Raw genomic sequence first — 19,678 nt, 5'->3', positions numbered from 1 at the left:
TGCAAACATCCTCTACTTTGTAAATCGGTTAGAAGTCAATAAAAATATCCCATTCCATAAAATGTCAAAGTCTAGTTCAACGGCCATGAACACCCCTGGTTACTGACCTCGTTAGAACGTAAGTGGTATTTCATTAACAGTTAAAATTAACTTTAGCGTGGAACTTAGATGGCAGCACGGACAGATAGAGACAGAGTTCTAATATACATTTAGGCAAATGTATATTAACATTAACCTCTTTCTTGAGGACTAAAACTTCTCATTTCCACGGACCAAAAATGACATAAGTCCTTATACTAATAAAGATAAAAAAAAACCTATTACAGTTTTCTCACTTCACTAGATATAATCGTCTGCGTTAGGGGGAAAGGGTATTGTTGACTGATGTGAACTGATGATCTCTGTCATAGTAATGTACCATATCAGGTGACACTGTTCTCTCTGGAAACCATCATGACAAATTGGTGGATTTCTCATGATGGGCTATGAGCCTATTCTGTCATCCTCCACTGGTGTCCCGCCAGCGTAAACCGTTAGCGTACGTAGTGCACCATTCCATCATCATCATCCATAGAAAAAAGTTGTCTCGGTCGTTGGGTACCTCAGTCTACTTATTTCAGTCGCCAAGTAGCTTCCTTTGTGAACTTCTCGATTAAAGAGTGAGATCCATCGGAAGTAAGGCGGTATGCTATATAGACCAGCGAGGTCATGAAATTAGAGACAACATTTTGTATTTGTATATTATCTAATTCTGTATCTACTATATAATGCGCCATCTACCTTAGTAGCTTCTATCTCCCGGGTTATCTGTAAGAGATTTCTTTAAGCGATAAAGCCGTCTTTTGTTTAGCGTATTTTAAGATATTTTTGTAATTATTTTTCATTGCGCTATAAAGACTTAAGATTATTACTATTACCTGTCTAACAGACAGTTCTATTGTTTGTAAAAAAAACTGTAATTGTTATAATTAAATTACTAACACAGGTTATGTTATGTTTTTATTAACAAAATGGACTATGTTGTCTGACAATAAATTATTATAATTGTATATTGTTCTCGTATTTGGCGCCACTGAATGAGAATATGGTATTAGAGCAGTTAACTACTCAACTCTGACAATTACTCATAATTTTTCCTAATAGTTTTTATGAATTAAGATAAAACGGTAAACCATTAGTAATACATTAGGAACAAGTTACCTATTGTCGAAGACATTTAAAACAAGAACTAGTTTATTAAAAAAATATATTTATACATTTTTTTTATGTAATTGAAATAAGAACAAGCTGACGGTCAAACTGGATGGTATGTAATAACAATTCACGTTATATGTACTAACAATACAACACACGTTATCATGTGAGGCGTGTGATACCACTCATGTGTTAGCGTTACTATTTCAGAGGACTAAAATGTCATACACTGTATACTATAATTTTACTGCCTAATTTGTCCATTCAACTGTTATCACTTCCGGTTATTCGAGAGTAGTGGGGCACAATATGGCGGCTTATGAACAGTGTTTCAGAAAATTAGGCATTACACGAGCAGCCGGCGAACGGAACGGACAAGTCGCGAGCAGGTTTCTTACAAATGAAACACAGCTTAGAAAACTAACTGTTTTTCGAAATTGAATGAAATTAAATTCACTGAAAATATTTTTTTTTTTAATAAGTGAGACTGAGGTACACTCTCAGACGACTTTTATCTCTGGCAATGGAAGAATATCAAGCAATGTATTAGAAACAGAACATCTATTTTCAAAATAATTTAAAGCGAAATTTAGTTTAGTTAATAGAAAATATTTTTAGATTATATGATTGATAAATCCGTTTCGCGATTTCGTCTGGGTTGAATTAAAACTTTTTTTCTTTACTACAATAAAGAGGTTAGCAAGAAATATTAATAAATATTGTATATGTATATATTTTTTACGCATTATTAAAAAGCTGTTAATTTGAAATTACAAACAGACATATTTATTTATTTATTTGTATTGATAAAAGGAAGTGACACAGAAAAAATGGAGTAAAATTTGCATTATTTCTATTTTAGAAAAGTAGGTAAGTAACCGATTGCGTATATTTCGCAAATAGCATAAGAAAAGTGTTTTGAAATTCGTTCACGGTTGTAAATTTCTAGAAAATCAATTATACGCGGTTATGGTACACGTGTCAGGTGACGATAAAAAAAATGTATGAAACGAAACGTAACCCGTGAATCATATATATCAGTAGGTACTTGATAGAAATTACATTCAACGCTTACCAATACTAATTCAATATGAATACTTTGGTACTTCTTTTTTTATGTAATTGGAAACGTAAACAAACAGACAGACCAGATGATGGTAAACCACATCATCTAAAATATCATTTTACGGAAACCCGTGATACCACTTATTTTTTATATAATCACAATTTATTATATATTAGTTATGATTTTTTATCACTATATTTTCTAAGCTAGCCTCCAGTTTAGCAAGGCTACTTCAATTGAGAAGAGAAAGATTAGATGTTAAATATCCATACGAGATCTGTTTAGTTTTTTAACTACAGTTAGTCAGCTCTCCAGATATCGATATGTTTTTTTTTTATACCACTTATTGGCAAACTAGCATACGGCCCATCTGATGGTAAACGGTTACCGTAGCCTATGGGCGCCTGAAACACCAGGGGTTTCACATGCGCGTTGCCGACCCTGTTCATTTATAATCTGTAATTCTCTTTTGGGAGATTTAAGGTTTTGAACATTGTAAGAAATTTTAAAACTTTACAGAAGTAATCTATAATCTGAGAGATATTTTGGGGAAACCTTTGTGCAGCAGTGGACATCTTCGGGGCTGAAATGATAATAATCATGATGAATCTGTAATCTTTACATAGTATAAAATTAAGTCGTTTCCGCTGTCTGTTATCTTTTAAACTATACAACGGATTTAAAATGCAGTTTTTAGCAATAGATAGAGTGATTTAAGGGGAAGGTTTAGAAGTATAAATACATGTACCCTCGCAAAGACGGGGCGCGGCGGGTAGCTAGCATATTATAAAGAGGTAAAGTCTATTAGTTTGTAAGGTTGTAGGGGTTATGTCTGGATCTGCTGAACCGACTTCGTTAATTGTTTTAGTGTTATATAGCTCACTTGTAGAGAAATGTTATAGTAATATATCATCATGCTACGAACAATAGAAATCGAACTGCAATGAAAATTGTTTCAAAAACGCGGAAAATGTTCTGCGTATATTTATAGAACAAGTAATACATTTTATTCTTTTTCTTTAAATACTTACCTACTCCACTGTTTACGGCATTGGCCACAGTAAACGTACGACAGTCCGTCTGTTTTGTAACACTGTGTAAATATAACTATATATAATATGTAAATAATCATACAGTATTGTACTATAAATACATGCGTTGATGTTTCAAATATACCTATTATTCAAGCGATTATTTCTAAGAATTTCACAATGTCATACAAGCATGTCCTCAAACATTAGTTTCGCTGTTATTATTGTGATTTAGAATCTGTCTGTAGCTAAGTTAGACACAATAAACGTCAATAGATTTTAAAATTAGGAACTGCAACATCTATTTTAAGATACACATACAATATACCGACCTTTAGTCGTACAAACACATTAAATATTTTAACAAACAGCAGATTTTTTTTATGCTACATACACAATAATAATATTTCTCGGCAATTCACACACCGTCATCCAGCATCGGTACTATACAAGCGATACATATTATTATTATTAAAACATACATTTTAATTATTGAGTCAATATTTTGTCTTCTATTTTGTTTGACGACATTCCCAAAGGCCCGAAAATTAGTAGGCCATCCATATGCTACAGAAACCGTTTGCCATAACATGAGATCATGCTTGTTTGCCATTATCATAAAAAAGACCACTCCACACAATTTGAGAAATAAGTTATGGATACAAAGATTCAATCTTCATGTTATGACGTATGTATGTTACATTTTCGTAACAAAAAGTTATATATATATATATATATATATATATATATATATATTCTTCGCCAAAGTTCAATTTATCTTTACGCCAAACGTTATCAATATTGGTTCAATGATTTAGTCGACAAAAGGTCAGACAGAGTTACGTTTGCTTTTATAATATTACTAGCTGTGCCCGCGACTTCGCCTCATGAAATAATGACTATGACCAAATAAAGAAAAAATATTCAATAATCCAAAGAAAACAAATGAAAAAAGTTTGATCAACGTTCGTTTCAGCTTCAAAAATGACGATACTTCCATACAATTTTTTTCTTTTCCCCTTTCAACCCCTTACAATCCCTTTTTCGCTTTAAAAAGTACCCTATGTCCTATATAGACCCTGAGAAAGGATGTTATTTGTGTACCAAATTTCGGTTAAATCAGTTCGGTAGTTTTGACTGAAAGCAAGATAGATAGATGGACAGACAAACAGACAATTACTTTCGCATTTATAATTTTAGTAAGGATTATGAATATTAAACCTCACGTCGCGTCGCAATGAGTAAATTAAATATTATCTGTGCTTACGTTTTCTGTGAATCGTGCGTTTCCAATAATTCGTAATACAATGTACATATTTCATTGGAAATTAAATCTTTACCTGTTTATTTCATTGTTAACCCGAACTCATTGCATATTTCTTACTTAAAATCTTTGGAAAGGTAGGTGTTACCCACTAGCTGTTACCCATGACTTCGTCTGCAATTTGAGCTAAAAGCCTAGCCTTATAATACAATATATCTGGAAGTCAAAAATAATTAAGTTCAGCAGTTAAGTCTTTGTGTTGGATAGTCCATTTGTCGAGGAAAGCTTATATAACATTGCGCTATGACAAATAGGAGAGGAGCTGTAATGAAAAATATTGCATAAGGTGAGGAAATGAAACGCAGACGAAGTTGGCGGGTCAGCTAGTTGCAAATATTGAGTCAGGTCTGGATATATTTAGTTTCATTGCGACGTGAACATGTCCTTCCGTCTCATACGTGACATGTACGCACATATCCAGTCATTTAAAACATTTTCACACGACTATTTCAATTGAAGGAAAACCACAAGTTTTATTCATGTCAATGACTGCAAAGTAACAGCTGATCGGAACTATATGTCTAAATTGAAATAAATATGTTTAGTTCATTTGACAATGAGTTCATATAAATGAGTTACTAGGCTACTGGTAGTTTATATCAATGAGCGCTTTTCAACTCATATAGGTCAATTGGCCAATAGTTTCCATTAACTGTCCCCTCCCTCCTATCCAAGAAGAAGACTTTGAAGATGTGGATCAATAATAATATCCTAATATAAAATGGGACAATTCACACAGCGCCATCTAGTTCCAAGCAAAGCTTGTGTTATGGATACTACAAAACTGATAAATTTACTTAGATATTTTTTGTAAATACATAATTAACAGCTGTGTCCGCGTTATCACTTCCATGACGCGTTATGTGTTTTTCTGATGTATAAGCTATATTATTGTAAAGTTTCATTAAAATCCGTTCAATAATTTTTGCGTGACAGAGTAATAAACATACATCCATCCATCCATACTCATAAATTTCCGCCTATACAATATTATAGTAAGTAATTAAACAGAAAACCAACTAGACAAATAAAACAATTATACTCACGAATACAAATGTTTGTACTGTACGACGAATCGAACCACCAACCATCTGAAGTAATGCGATGTGCAAAACCACTAGACCACCGAGGCCGTCAATATAATGTTATTAGGAATTTTGAGGTACACTCGGAAAACTCGAATAATGATCCCAAGAATTACTTCTGATAATAATAATAATAATATCTCAGGATAATTCACACAGCGCCATCTAGTCCCAAGCTAAGCAGAGCTTGTGTTATGGGTGCTAGACAACTGATATAAATACATGGATTTTTTATTTTGTATATAAATACATTATTTTGTACATAGATAACACATAGACCGATACAAACAATCATACTACATACAAATGTTTGTACCGCGCGGGGAATCGAACCCGCCACCATCAGATAGTAAAGCGGTATGCTATACCACTAGAGCACCGAGGTTGTCTATAGATTTATTCATTTATACGTAGATACAGTATATTGGTAGTTATATCAGCAAACAAACGGACGGTTTTATATTGTTTTCCTCATGTTAACAAGTTCATTGACTCTGTCTATCTTTGTAATTCGGTTTAGGTTAAAACAATTTAAAATGTGTACAAGGTCTTTTATTTATATTATTAAAAAAAGTATTCCGAGACCATCTCATAGTGGTTGGTCAAGGAAAATGGTGACAGTCATAGATAAGAAACAGGGCGAATGTTATATAATGTCTACGTTGACTAATTTCTTTCAAACGCTTATAGATGAGCCCGCCAACTCTTTTCTTCTCGAGTCTTGGTTATGGTTGCCAAATTATAGATTACTTTTGCTTTTTACTTACATACTTTTGCTCTTTCTCCAGCTATATAAAAGTATGAATATATATTTTTTAAACCCACAATTATTTTATAATGCATGATCAAAAATGTAATGTTATGAAAAAAAGAATAATAAGTAAAACACTTTCTGACAAATTACTACTTATTTATTCTATATCATTACATAGTATAAAACAAAGTCGCCGTAGCTGTCTGTCCATCCCTATGTATGCTTATCCCTTTAAAACTACGCAATTTGAATTTTAAATCGGTTTTTTTTTAATAGATAGAGTGATTCAATAGGAAGGTTTATATATATAATACATGTACACCCGTGCGAAGCCGGGGCGAGTAGCTAGTTCATAATAAATAGCATATACATAAGCTGTTAGACTTATTGTAACAGAGAATTCAATAATTATATGTATTAAAAAAGAAATAAAAGTATAAAAAAAAAATAATATTTAATCATTATCCACTTTTTTATTGTTATCATTATATATTTGCTATACGCAAAGACACCCAGCCCATACAGCCGTAACGACCATAATCTAAGGACATCACTAGTAGCGTCAAAATATTAATCGAGTTCAATATGGTTATGTGTACCGTATTGAATAACTAAATAACCGGGTTGTTTTCAATTCCGCCGCCATTTGCATGTATATTGTAAATTACATAAATTCTTTATCACCGTACAGACCGACATGACTAACATCTTGATTTACATAACCAGACCAGACATAAAATGTCACACTGTCATTCAAGCCCATTAAATCTTCTAATTCTGTATTTATAGTTACTAACTCGGAAAACCCTAATAGATTAACATTTCTGTTTTTATTAGTAATCACTAAGAAAATAGACTTGTTTATTAAATGAGTATAAAGCTTTCTGCTTATGTACTTTAGTATTAATATTCTTCGTCAAGCAACTTGTTTAGCGTTCCAGATTGAAGTGTTAGAGTTCACATCATTATTGTAGATAATTCGATATTTTAAAATGATATTAAAAGAAGGTAGTTTGTGTTTAGTACTAATGAAGTACCCAATGTAAAGATTATTACAAATATTGTAAATAGCGCCATCTAATGTTTGTAGACCGCTTAGTGCTTCTTACAGAAGGGTCACATATGGTAGTGAAATTATAAGGTATAAAGAATAAACATTTCAATGCATTCGTTTGACAATTCGGTGGTCTAGCGGTTTACCACATCGCCTTACTTCCAAAGATCGCGGGTTCGTCACCTCGCATGACGCAAACATTTGTATTCATATTCACTTCGTCAGCGTGGAATTTAACTTTATTTTTCTAAAATAAATTAGCCTAAGTTACTCATTATTACATCAGCTACCAGGCAAAAAAGTTCCATCAAAATAGATCCAGTCATTTTAGAGACGAGCCGGAACAAACAGACATACAGACAAATATTGTAAAAAATGTTATTTATATTCATATGCATGTAGTAAAAAGCGGTTATTTCAATATTACAAACAGACACTCCAATTTTATTTATAAGTATAGATTATGATTATTTGTATCAGTCTGGGTATTTTCTATGTATGTATTTACAAAAAAAAAGTATATCTATCAGTTGTCCACTATCCATAACACTTATTTATAAGCTTTACTAAGCTTTGGGCTGAATGGCGCTGTGTGATATGTTTAGGATTATTATAATAATTAATTCATGAAAAAAAAATCGAACAATCTCCTCATCCTAGATATAATATGCATTGTGTGCATTTATGACGAGACAAACACTTTCCGTCAATGTATTTGGATATTAAAGTTTCAGTACAGTATTACTTGTGTAAGTGTAAAGTCTAACATCCAAATACACTGACTGAGTTGTTATAAATAAATACATTAAATATCATATTTAATATAATTATTTATAACTGTCTGATAAATTATAATTTATAGTTGACACAATGTATTGTATGCTGGACTCTATTTTCCGCATTTAGTTTCTCATTTGGGCCGTTATGCGCGTAAAACCTAGACTACTGGAGTAGCCAGCCGAACTCCTCCCAGAAGTGCAGTCTCCAAGTATCTTCATGGTCTTCACTGAGCGTTCTCACCGTTCCGAGGGTTTCTATACGTTTTGTGGCAACTGCTACGCATTCGAGGCTTACGTTTGAGCGGCCGTTTCTTCTGCTTCAAAGCAGCCCCGACAAAGAGCAATGTGCTACTGTCTGTAGCACCTACTGTATACAAATGTTTGTTCAAAGGACAAGGGCCCATTATTCTCTCCATTATTGAGTTTTTCCTCTTCAACTGTAATTAATATACATACCTTAACATCAATAAGTCTGACTGTAAATGCCGCTGCATCAGGAGCGTTCAGTTTGAGCTGACAGGGGGAGTGCGACGCGGATGACTGCGGCCGCACCAGGGCCAGCGCGAGAGCTGCCCCTGCGCCCACATTGCTCCCTACTTCCACCTCTTTGGTGCGCCCGCATAGTAGACTAGAACTCAACCCTGGGAACAAGAAAAGCAGTGTTATACAAATAAAAAAAAACTTTTTATTCCCAAATGACCTTACTAAATATTTTTTTATTTTTGACAAATGTTTTTATATGCTATTTTTTACTTTTCGATTTTTGTTAATTCTATAAATAATGTTGCAATCTCTTTGCACATTTTTATATATTTATTTTTCTACCAATTTTAAATGTATTTTCTTTTAGAATTGTCATATATTTTATTGTCACTTTTTGCCTACAACCTGTGTTTGTACACGTACCTATCTTCATTATAAGTATTTACCATTTTCTATCCATTGTTTGATTTACATTACACGTACAGTCCACTCATTCTATCACCTACAAATAATATTAAGTTTTGTGACAAATACACGCTACGCTATATGTAAAATATGAGTTATTTGAAGTGAGTTATTTATTTTAACAATAAAATACATCCTTGAACTTTAAATTTGAATATTAAAAAAAAGATTAATTGTAATGTTAGAACAGTCACATTTTTTTATTCTACCACTCATTCAGAATGAAGTCTCATCACAAGAAGAAAGAGAAAAACTTGCGTGTTGCTCCTTTAAATCAATGTAGTTCTACGTATTTACTTAACTAGCTTGTTAATGTGTATTTACATATTAAAAAGGATTAGGCATGCGACATAGTTATATAGTATATAGTCTTACTCGATAAATGGGCTATCCAACACGAAAAGAATTTTCAAATTCGATTCAGTAGATCTAGAGATTACGCCCCTACAACCTCAGAAACTTTACCTCTTATAGGATAGACAAAATAACCACATATAATATATCACAACATCATACTCCTCTGGAGTATCACGGTCGTCACATGTTAACGCGATGTCTGTTGCATAGTTAGGCATATTATAAATTAGGAATATCGATTTATGTAAGTATATAAGAAATAGGGTCACAAGGTAGCATTATTGATATAGGTTACCGGGCCTTAACACGAATAGTTTAATGGGAAATAAAGAATTTCAGCGCTCGACATTTCGACTAAGTCCCAATAACCGTGGTCACGAACAGACTGTGGGTATGTGTGTGTAGTAATCTATACGTATAAATTAAATTGGACTGTCTGTTTGTAATATTGAAGTAATCGTTTTTTACTACTTGCATATAAATATGGTACATACCTACACCAAAATATCATTTTTTACAATTTTTGTCTGTCTGTCTGTTTGTTCCGGCTAATCTCTGAAAAGGCTGCACCGATTTTGATGGGACTTTTATTAGCAGGTAACTGATGGAGTAATTTAGGCTACTTTTATTTTAAAAAAATCTTATATATTAGAAAAATAAACTTAAATTCCAGTCGCGAGAACAGCTTGTATTAAATATACCACGTGACTGCGCGAAAATTGTAAAAAGGTTTTTAAAACAATGTTCAATATTTCTCATTGTTTCTTTGGGAAAGATGTTTAATTTTCGTTTATACTATATCTTTCTTTTGACTTGACTCTATATATATGTTCAAGTTGTATAATGATGTATTAATGATAAGCAATATATGTACATATGTACCTACTCTGTATGCTGGGATAATACTAGATCATTATACCATAGATAATACGCCAAAAATGACATTGCAGTAATAGAGTAGGCGACGGAATTTACCTGAAGGTCAGTTTTGTAACAACAAAAACATATAACGTGACATTTTGACTAATAATACTAACAATACTAAGTAACAAACAATTATCAATAATTGATAGTACAAGTAGTACAAAAATGCGTATGTAAGTATACACGCATGCGATAACTTTAGGATTTTAAAAAGAAACGTACGCAAATACTTATTAAGTAAAATAGCGGAATCTTTATTTATCTTTTCCGTTTGCTATAACAATAGCTAAAATTTTTGTCTTTTTTTTAATTGAATTTAAAATCTTTCCCATTTATAATACGTCATATATGACCAAATCGTATCTATATAATAATAATAATAATAATCTCATGACAATTCACACAGCGCCACCAAGTTAAGCTAGTTAAAGTTTGTGTTATGAGTACTAGATAACTGATACATATACATAGATATTTTTTGTAAATATATATTATACATAGAAAACACCCAGACCGATACAAACAATCATACTCAGGAATACAAATGTTTGTGCCGTGTGAGGAATCGAACCCGCGATCATCGGTCGTAAAGCGGTGTGCTAGACCGCTAGACCACCGTGGTTGTCAATATAGTTAGGTATATGATCAACATACACACAAAAAAATAAAATTTACTCTAAAAATCAATTAAAATTACAGTAGAAGAGACATAACATTTCAGTCCTGGAATGTCAACGAATTATATCAACAACTCTACCATCGAGTACCGCTGAGGTACTGGATGATAGAGGTAGTGATAAAAAAAATAAAAGAATTTGGGTAAAACTTCAATCTTCTTATTGATCACCAAACCAATTCAAATCGGGATTGAATTAATTACTGCGGAATACGATACTAGTAAATTAAATTACTACGGACCGAGTTGAGGTTCTAATTCTAACCTTTACTGGTGCCCTCAGACTAAAATCGTATCCGACAGGCACTCAGGTAACAGTTGCTGTTCAAACGTTTACGAGGAGTTTTGTTACAAATACTGAATTTTATATATTGTATTATCTCCTTAACTATGTATAAATACAGGTGTCTTAGTGAATAAAGATCAGAAATTTTAAAACTACGTAATTACAACAAACCTTTTAAGGAATCGGCCGCTAAAAATCTAACAACTTAAAAAAAGAATAATAAATAATTATTGTCATGACAGTCTTTGTGGTGGTGTGCATCTACCATAAAATGTTTCAGTTGTGTAGTACCCATTCCACAAGATCTGCATAGCATGGGATTAGATGAAGTTGTGTGAACTGTCCTGAGATATTATTATTACAATGTGATCAGTCGTAAGAGTCTATCACCAAAAGTCATGGAATTGCGAAGCATGTACACCGAAATGATTTATGTAAATAACCACGACCGGATCCGCAGACGATGATGATGTCATCGATAGATCGAGTTAACACGAACCTGTTAATTTTACTTGACTACGTGCCAGTTACGCTACGGTTATATATGAAACGTCAAAAATGTACAATAGAGACTATGATAGAAAACTGATGGGTATAAAATTAATAATGGTAACTGGATCTCATAAATTTAGCTAAGTCGCCTTCAGTTACAGTAAAAGTAACGTATGGTTTGCCATTGCTAAAAGTCTGTAAAATTGATGGTATACTAGCTCCGCCATGTTGGATTCAAATAAAAATCTGCAAAAATGGCGGCAGGTTACCGCCATGTTGATTTAAATATATTCAGCGGAACACAAACAACCCGAGAACTATCACGATTACCACCAACTGATTGGAAATACCTTCAAAAGACCGGCCCCCAGTCAGAGGGGCGACGAGTGGGTGTGTGAGATGCTTATCCACAAAAAAACCACACAGTGTACCTACGAGCTCTATTACTAAAGTCGAAAGGTCGTCTTAGCATTCTACCGCGACTACAAACCAACAGTAATAGTAGACTCTAACCACAATTTATCGCATTGTAGTCGTGAATATATTATCTTTTTTTTTTAATAATCAATGAATTAAAAATAATTGTTATGTCGAGTTATGAATGAATATTTATATGAAACTATTTACACAACAGGTAGATGTATTACGTTGAATATCAGTCACCTGTACTAATATGTAAACACTTGAGTACCTTGTCACTATCATACAAGCAAAATAATGTTATAATATATGTTTGGAACTGTCAATGTTGTCAATATAACAAAGTGCTAAGTGTTTATCAATGTAGCACGTGACATGTATATAATAATAATAATAATAAATTATACATGTCCCGTCATATGCAAATAGAGAACAATGTCATTTTATCTTTTTGTCAGAAATGTAATTTATTATACATAAATTATTGTTAAATTTACTGAATGAAATATTCTTACTGTGGAAGATATAAAATTGCTACCTAATTTGTTGATACCAAGTATCCAATGCCGCAACAAATATGAACTATCGCCAAAAGTCTAAACAAGAAAAATAAGAGTATAAAATAAATATGGTGACCATGAAATGTCAAAAATTTGCCGCCATTTTTTTTTTCAATTTGTTACGTCCATTTATTTTACGATGTATAATGTGGCGACTTTATTTTTTAGGTGAATATATTTTCCGTTACACGTTGTATTACTCAGAGTAAAGTCTAAAATCAAATAAGTGGCAAATCTATTTTTAGTATAAAGTCACCTTGCGTCTATAAGAAGTCTTGTGTAGTTACTAAGTGCAAACACGTAGCTACGTAACTCTACCAGTGCTACTACATGTATATATACCTACTCTGTTTGCATCACAGAGCAATTAACACAAACTTTTATAGGAGTTGTCACTAGCGTAGTCTGAACGAAACTAAAATTAATAGTTCTAACTTAGAACATAAATTTATTTATGTCTAACACACAATCTTGCGCAAATTTTTTAATTAATTGGAAGTACAAATAAACTAGTGGCCTACCTAATGGTAAGCGGTCATGATTTCGTACAATCATGAACAGCACCACGGACATCACGTTATCATGCGAACCTAAGCCCATACAACCTGTTATACAACCAAACCTACCGTACCATTCGACCGTAAGCCACACTTTAGTATGTACAATATTAGTATGGATAGTCAGTGTTCTCAGTTTACTTATTAGCATTCAAATTGGCGTAATAACATAGATAACAAATCGATACTCAATTAAATATGAATATGAGTAATCGATACTTTGACACATCGCCAACTCGATGCATCATCCCTATTGTTGTATTGCCACGAGGTTGATGCACTTAATATGCATAAGTGCTGTAGAATACATATTTTAGTAATAAACTGCACATATATAGTACTAGTTACTAAACGAAAGTGTACTCGTTACTACGGTATAGTTAGAATACTAGTTACTTTTACTACAACTGAAACTATTTTTGGGCTAAAATTACGTACATCTTGTTTTTTTAGAACTAAAGAAACGTACAAAACTCTAACTCAATATATACACTACATAGATCTATATATGTTTATATTTTACGGCTTCGGTGGTCTAACGGATTATCACATCGCCTTCGACTCAAGTCATTCTCAAATTCGATTCCTCGCACAATACAAATATTTGTATCAATGAGTTTGACATTTGTATTAGTCTGGATTTGTGCAATGTAAATTTATGTAATATTAAATATGTATTTCTAAAAAGAAATTTATTTATATTTCTTTCTATCACTTATTTAGTACCGATAATACAAGCTCTGCTTAGCTTGGGACTAGATGACGCTGGGTTATTAGTACTATTATATATTTTATGTATATAATAACAGATTTACCGTTATCTAATATGGACGCGCATTCAAATAAGAATGTTTGAATCATTATCGTTAATTAATAACCTTGTTATCATTATACTTACATAGTTATAAAATTAAAGTATTTAGTTAATAGGTAATTACTTCAGTTATATCGTACTGTCTTAAGAGGAAAAAAAACTTTCTCAAGACAAAAAACACGTCAGGATTGTAAACCTCACCGGATTACAATCCTGACGTGTTGTAAGATGAGCTCAGGCCATGTCAGGATTGTAATCCGATGATAAGATGAGCTCAGGCCATGTAGAGATCAGGCCAGTTAGCCCATCGTAACAAATTCACCAAGAATTTTTCACGATGGTTTCCAGGGGGAACCGCGTGGAGGTCAACCTGACATGACACATTGCTAGCAATAAAATCATCCGTCTACATTACCAACAATCCCTTTTCACCTCTACATGACTTATTAGTAACGCGTACATTCGACGCGGAGTCGTAATCGTGGACTTATCTTCTATCTTAATATATAATATTATAAACGCGAAAGTTTGTGAGTATGGATGTTTGTTACTCTTTCACGCAAAAACTACTGAACGGATTTCGTTGAAACTTTACAGTAATATAGCTTATGTATCAGAATAACACATAGGCTATAAGTTTCACGCGAGTCATACCGCGGGCACAGCTTGTTGAACACAAATCTACGTTTTGTGGAGACGTAAATTAATGGAAGGGTGGCGAGTGTTGACAGAAATATTACAAAAGTGTAGGCACGAGTACAATGTAATTGCATGCTGGGTATGGGTAAGTACATAATTCGTAAAGTAGGTCCCATCACGTTTTTACGTGAATAAAAAATTAGCACTATATGTAAATTTTATGCTAAATTTACAAAGGTAGGTAACATATTACAAATTATTATTGTAAATCCAAGAAACTGTGTATTAAACTTTTCGTTTTGTTGTTTCCTGAACATTTTTTTTACACACACCGTGCAATCACGTGTTCAATTTAGTGTGAAGGCAAACCCGCGTCACTTTGAACAAGATACTTTTGTATAAATCTATACAAGGAAGAATTTTATGAAATGAATATTATTTATGATAAAAGTGGTACAGACAGTAGATCGCTAGTAATCTTATTGGATTTGGATCTAGTTCTCACTTTTAGTCCTTACAGACATGCAAAACACATATCAGATGTAACATATAACAGATCTTTGCAAGTGCTTGCAGGCGCCCATACATTGACGGCCTCGGTAGTCTAGTGGTATAGTACACCGCTTGACTACCGATGGGTGCGGGTTCGATATCTCACACGGTGCAAACATTTCTAGTAATGAGTTTGATTGTTTATATGAGTCTTGATATTTTCTATGTATGTTATGCATGTATTTATAAAAAATATCTATATATTTATAGTTGTCCAGTACCCATAACATAAGCAGAGGTTGCAGTGGGACTAGATGACGATGTGTTAATTGTCCAGGGTTATTTATTATTATATTCATAAATTACGTAACACTGATTTCAGAAATGACCCTACCCCGTCTTCCCTAACCCTCTTTATAAGTGACAAAATTACAGCATTGAACAGCTAGTCATATTCGAATAGTTAAAATTAAAATGTGATGCTAGAAAATCTAAGATCCTTCCCCAAGGGAGAGATAGATTCTTTTTATATTTCATATTTTCTCCAACCCTTATACAAAGTCACACTTGACCCCGCGCCCTTTTAACGTAACATGCCTCAACTTGTGGATGACCCCTAACAGAATATAGTTCGTTTAATGTAACTGTACTGTAAGGTCATTTAAAATCTCGTCTGACATTGAACTTGCTATAGCATTATGACGGGGCGGACTTAACCTTTCGCTGTTCACTGGCAAGGTCAACATTCAGCAGTATAGGAGAATGAATGAGTATCGAACAAAAAATATTATCTTATATGTAAAATTCTCATACCACAATGTTAGTTATCAAATTTTATAAGGTTTGACAAATTTTTATAAAATTTTATATGCATATTCAGTAGGTCTGAGAATCGGCTGCTATCTAGTTTTCATATCCCTAAGTGATCAGGTTTGTCCACCTGTAACATTTTTAGTTTTTGGCCATAATTGTATTTTTCATAGAAACATAAAAATGTGTCTATGAAAAATACATACAACCCTAAAATTTCACCCTTCTGCCATCTGGCAAAACAACGTTTGCGAGGTCAGCTAGTCAAAATTCTTTTAGTCTAGTGAAAGTTCTTTTAGCGTTGGATAGATCACGCTATGACTAATAGGAGCGGAACTGCGATAAAAAATGTAGCATAAACGGGGGAAATGCAGACGAAATTGCGCGGGTAATAATCCAGGAAAATTCACACAGTGCCATCTAATCTAACTATATATATATATGAATTTTCTTGGGTAAGCTAAGCAAAGCTTGTGTTATGGGTGTATGTGTTATGTGACAACAGATATAAATACATACTTAGATACATTATAAACAATCATAATACATGAACGATGATACGTCTGCATCACTACCAATGAATTTAGCCTAAATAAATTAGTGCTGGTTGGTAGTTTGTATTCACATTTCGACTTGTAAAATGTGAACTTACAAGGATTATTTAAAAGAGCAACACACAAGTGTCTTCTTGTGATGAGACAGAATTCCGAATAGCGGTAGATTTAAAAAAATGTTGACTAATCAAAAGTCTTAAATTAAGTTTATTTGAATAAATTATTTTCTATTCTATTTTCTAGTGATACAATAGTAGTAGTATAAACAATCATAATCTTAAATAGATACGTCTGCATCGTACCATGAATCGAAACTGAGACCATCGGAAGTAAGAAATCTGTGAATCAACAATATTTTTTTTCAATTTTCCTTTAAACTTCGGTAGTTGGCCTTATCATTGCTAAATTACATACGAATGTTTACTAGAAATCTTCGTTCGTGACGGCCGTGTAGGTTATTATTTGCTTTTGCTCAGAAAAACAGAAAAATAACAGATATTTATGTATTTTTTTCCTCGCACAAGCACAATAATGTGTTTTGAGGGATATAATCAATCTATACATACAAAAAATATACTCATTGCTGTCTGTATATGATAAGATATATATCTAAAACTATTATTATGGGATCTTTATTCATTTATTATTTTATTACACTTATAAAATTCTAAAATTTGGCGAGCTTATTGCCATATGGCATTCTCTACCAGCAAAACATTAGGTAAGAACAAAAATAGTTTTACTTAACATAAGTAAATAGGTCTCCCAAAAGTCCTTAACGTATTTATCAATATTACAATACCCCAAACAATGACTGTTTTTTTTTGTCTATTCCATCCGACTCCCTGAGAATTTGTGAGTTTATACACACCAATCTTTAAAACGGATTATCCTATTTTGCGATTATCACTAATGTCTTATTACTAAGGTAGATTAAAAATTTGTGTGTTTCATCCCAAATGATTTATAAACTGAAAGTTATAAATTTAGAACTATTCTTGTTCCGAATACCGAAGGTAGGAAGTCGTGAGCTCGGCTAGTTTATTAATAATGTTGTTACCAATATGTCGTAAAACAATATAAAATAAAATACAAAAATAGCGAAGTGACATAGTCATTTACTATCTCGACTAACCTCAAAGGCCATGAGGTCTAATCTCGCCGATAGCAAAAAACATTGTTTCAATTTATGTTTATGATACTGTCCGGTGATGGAAACACCAATAACAAACATTACTAATTCGTGGCAGTTACGTAGGCTTGTCTACTCTCATGCATTCTAATACATCCGACGCAATATGGGCTACATGTCCAAGTTTTTATTTACAACGTCGACATATGTCAATACCTCTGACTACCTTATTTAAGATATGTCATGAAGGTATATTTGTTTATAAAATGCACATAATCGCGGATGAAGAAACGGTACAAATACAGCATTCGGTTCCGTTTCAGCAACTGGGACGAGAAACGGTCGACCTCGGTCCCGTGGTACATTAACTATCACGGCGTTTTAGTTACATGGGAAAAGAACCGCCTCAATACCTTTAAAGAAACCTATGAACCTTTCTAAAACAATAAACTACTGTAAATAATCAATTTCTTCGTTAACAGATATTTAGAATATTTTCACATACTTTCAATTAAGTGGTTTACTTTTACCACTTGTTGCCATCAAAAGGTCATGAGTTTGAAACTCAGTAACATCAAAAACTGTATGTATTTAAACGGAATTAGTGTGGTCTAATTAGTCGGTGAGTGGAGGGCATCCTAGAGTTTTAATCAGTAAGAGTCCGGTAGTACCCGTAAAACTCCCCTGGGGCGGGCATATCTCAATGAGAATTTTCCAAAGGTAAAAAAAGGTTGCCTTCCAAAGAAAAGAAATTGATTCATTTCTAGTTAACTGATCTGACATCATTCTCATCCTATCATCATCCACTAGTGCCCTACCAGCGTATATCGGTAGCGCAGGTGCGTACCATACAATTAAAAAGTAGAACCGTCCAACTGAACCGAATAAAATGTGACCACCTTTAGTAACGAATAGGGCAAATAAATGAAATTAATTAGAAAGTCAGTGGTAGGCTCGCCCTTGCTACATTGGATTCCAATATTAGGTGTCTAGTCAGCAAACTTTCTACGAACCAATTTGTCAGGATACGACCCATTGAATGCTAAGTCGGGGCAATCCGTACCAGTCGCAATGACTAGTTGATTTCAAAACAACTAATGATGGCCTTTTTCGGCAATTTACTTAACGCATTGGACTTTGTTCGATGAATACCCATTCCACTGCTCTACTGCTGTTGTAAATACACCAGAACTTAATGATTCCAAGGGACCGATTGGAGGTTGACATAATAAGCTAATTTACTCGCAATGAAAGTAAAAGTAAGCCCTTTACTACAGACCTCCTCCTCCAGATGGCTCATCATAATTTGACAATGTTTCTTTTAAAACCAGCCTTTAGTTGTCATGTAAGTCCAGTAAAATTTTTAATTAACATGATGTGACCAGTTTTGGCGCAATATATAAAAGTTAGTCCGCAAATAAGTGAACAATAATATTCGAAAAGAAATTTTGATTTAATTTGACGGGAAAAATAACTCGATAACTGTAAAAAATATGAAAAAATGTTTTAAATAAAAGTTGTAGAGAATAAAAATCTGCACAAAACAGGTCCTCTTAATTTATTCACTATCTGTTGATTTTTAGCCACAATAATTAAGGATTTTTAAGGTCAGTACAAAAATCTGAAAATTGATTCTTATTTTAAACCCGAACGGCGGAGTTGACATACACACAGAATAAAAAAACTCAAAGGTTTTTATTCTGTGTATAGTAAACAATCCCAAGGAATTA

At 33.1% G+C, this 19,678-nt stretch overlaps 1 protein-coding gene across 1 annotated transcript in view; it reads right to left on the bottom strand.

Moving 5' to 3' along the window:
- Window positions 1–19,678, bottom strand: part of LOC131853473 (uncharacterized) — an 85,442-nt gene that overhangs the window by 54,261 nt on the left and 11,503 nt on the right. Inside the window, exon 2 of the mRNA XM_059204368.1 lies at window positions 8,744–8,928. Coding sequence (XP_059060351.1) covers window positions 8,744–8,928 — 185 coding nt within the window. The remainder of the gene's footprint in view (window positions 1–8,743; window positions 8,929–19,678) is intronic.

Source organism: Achroia grisella, unplaced genomic scaffold, assembly GCF_030625045.1.
Source record: "Achroia grisella isolate CSIRO2021 unplaced genomic scaffold, CSIRO_AGI_Agris_v1 utg902, whole genome shotgun sequence".
Classification (NCBI taxonomy): domain Eukaryota; kingdom Metazoa; phylum Arthropoda; class Insecta; order Lepidoptera; family Pyralidae; genus Achroia; species Achroia grisella.
Note: the sequence above shows the minus strand (reverse complement) of the source record. Positions and strands in the feature narration are given on the sequence as shown.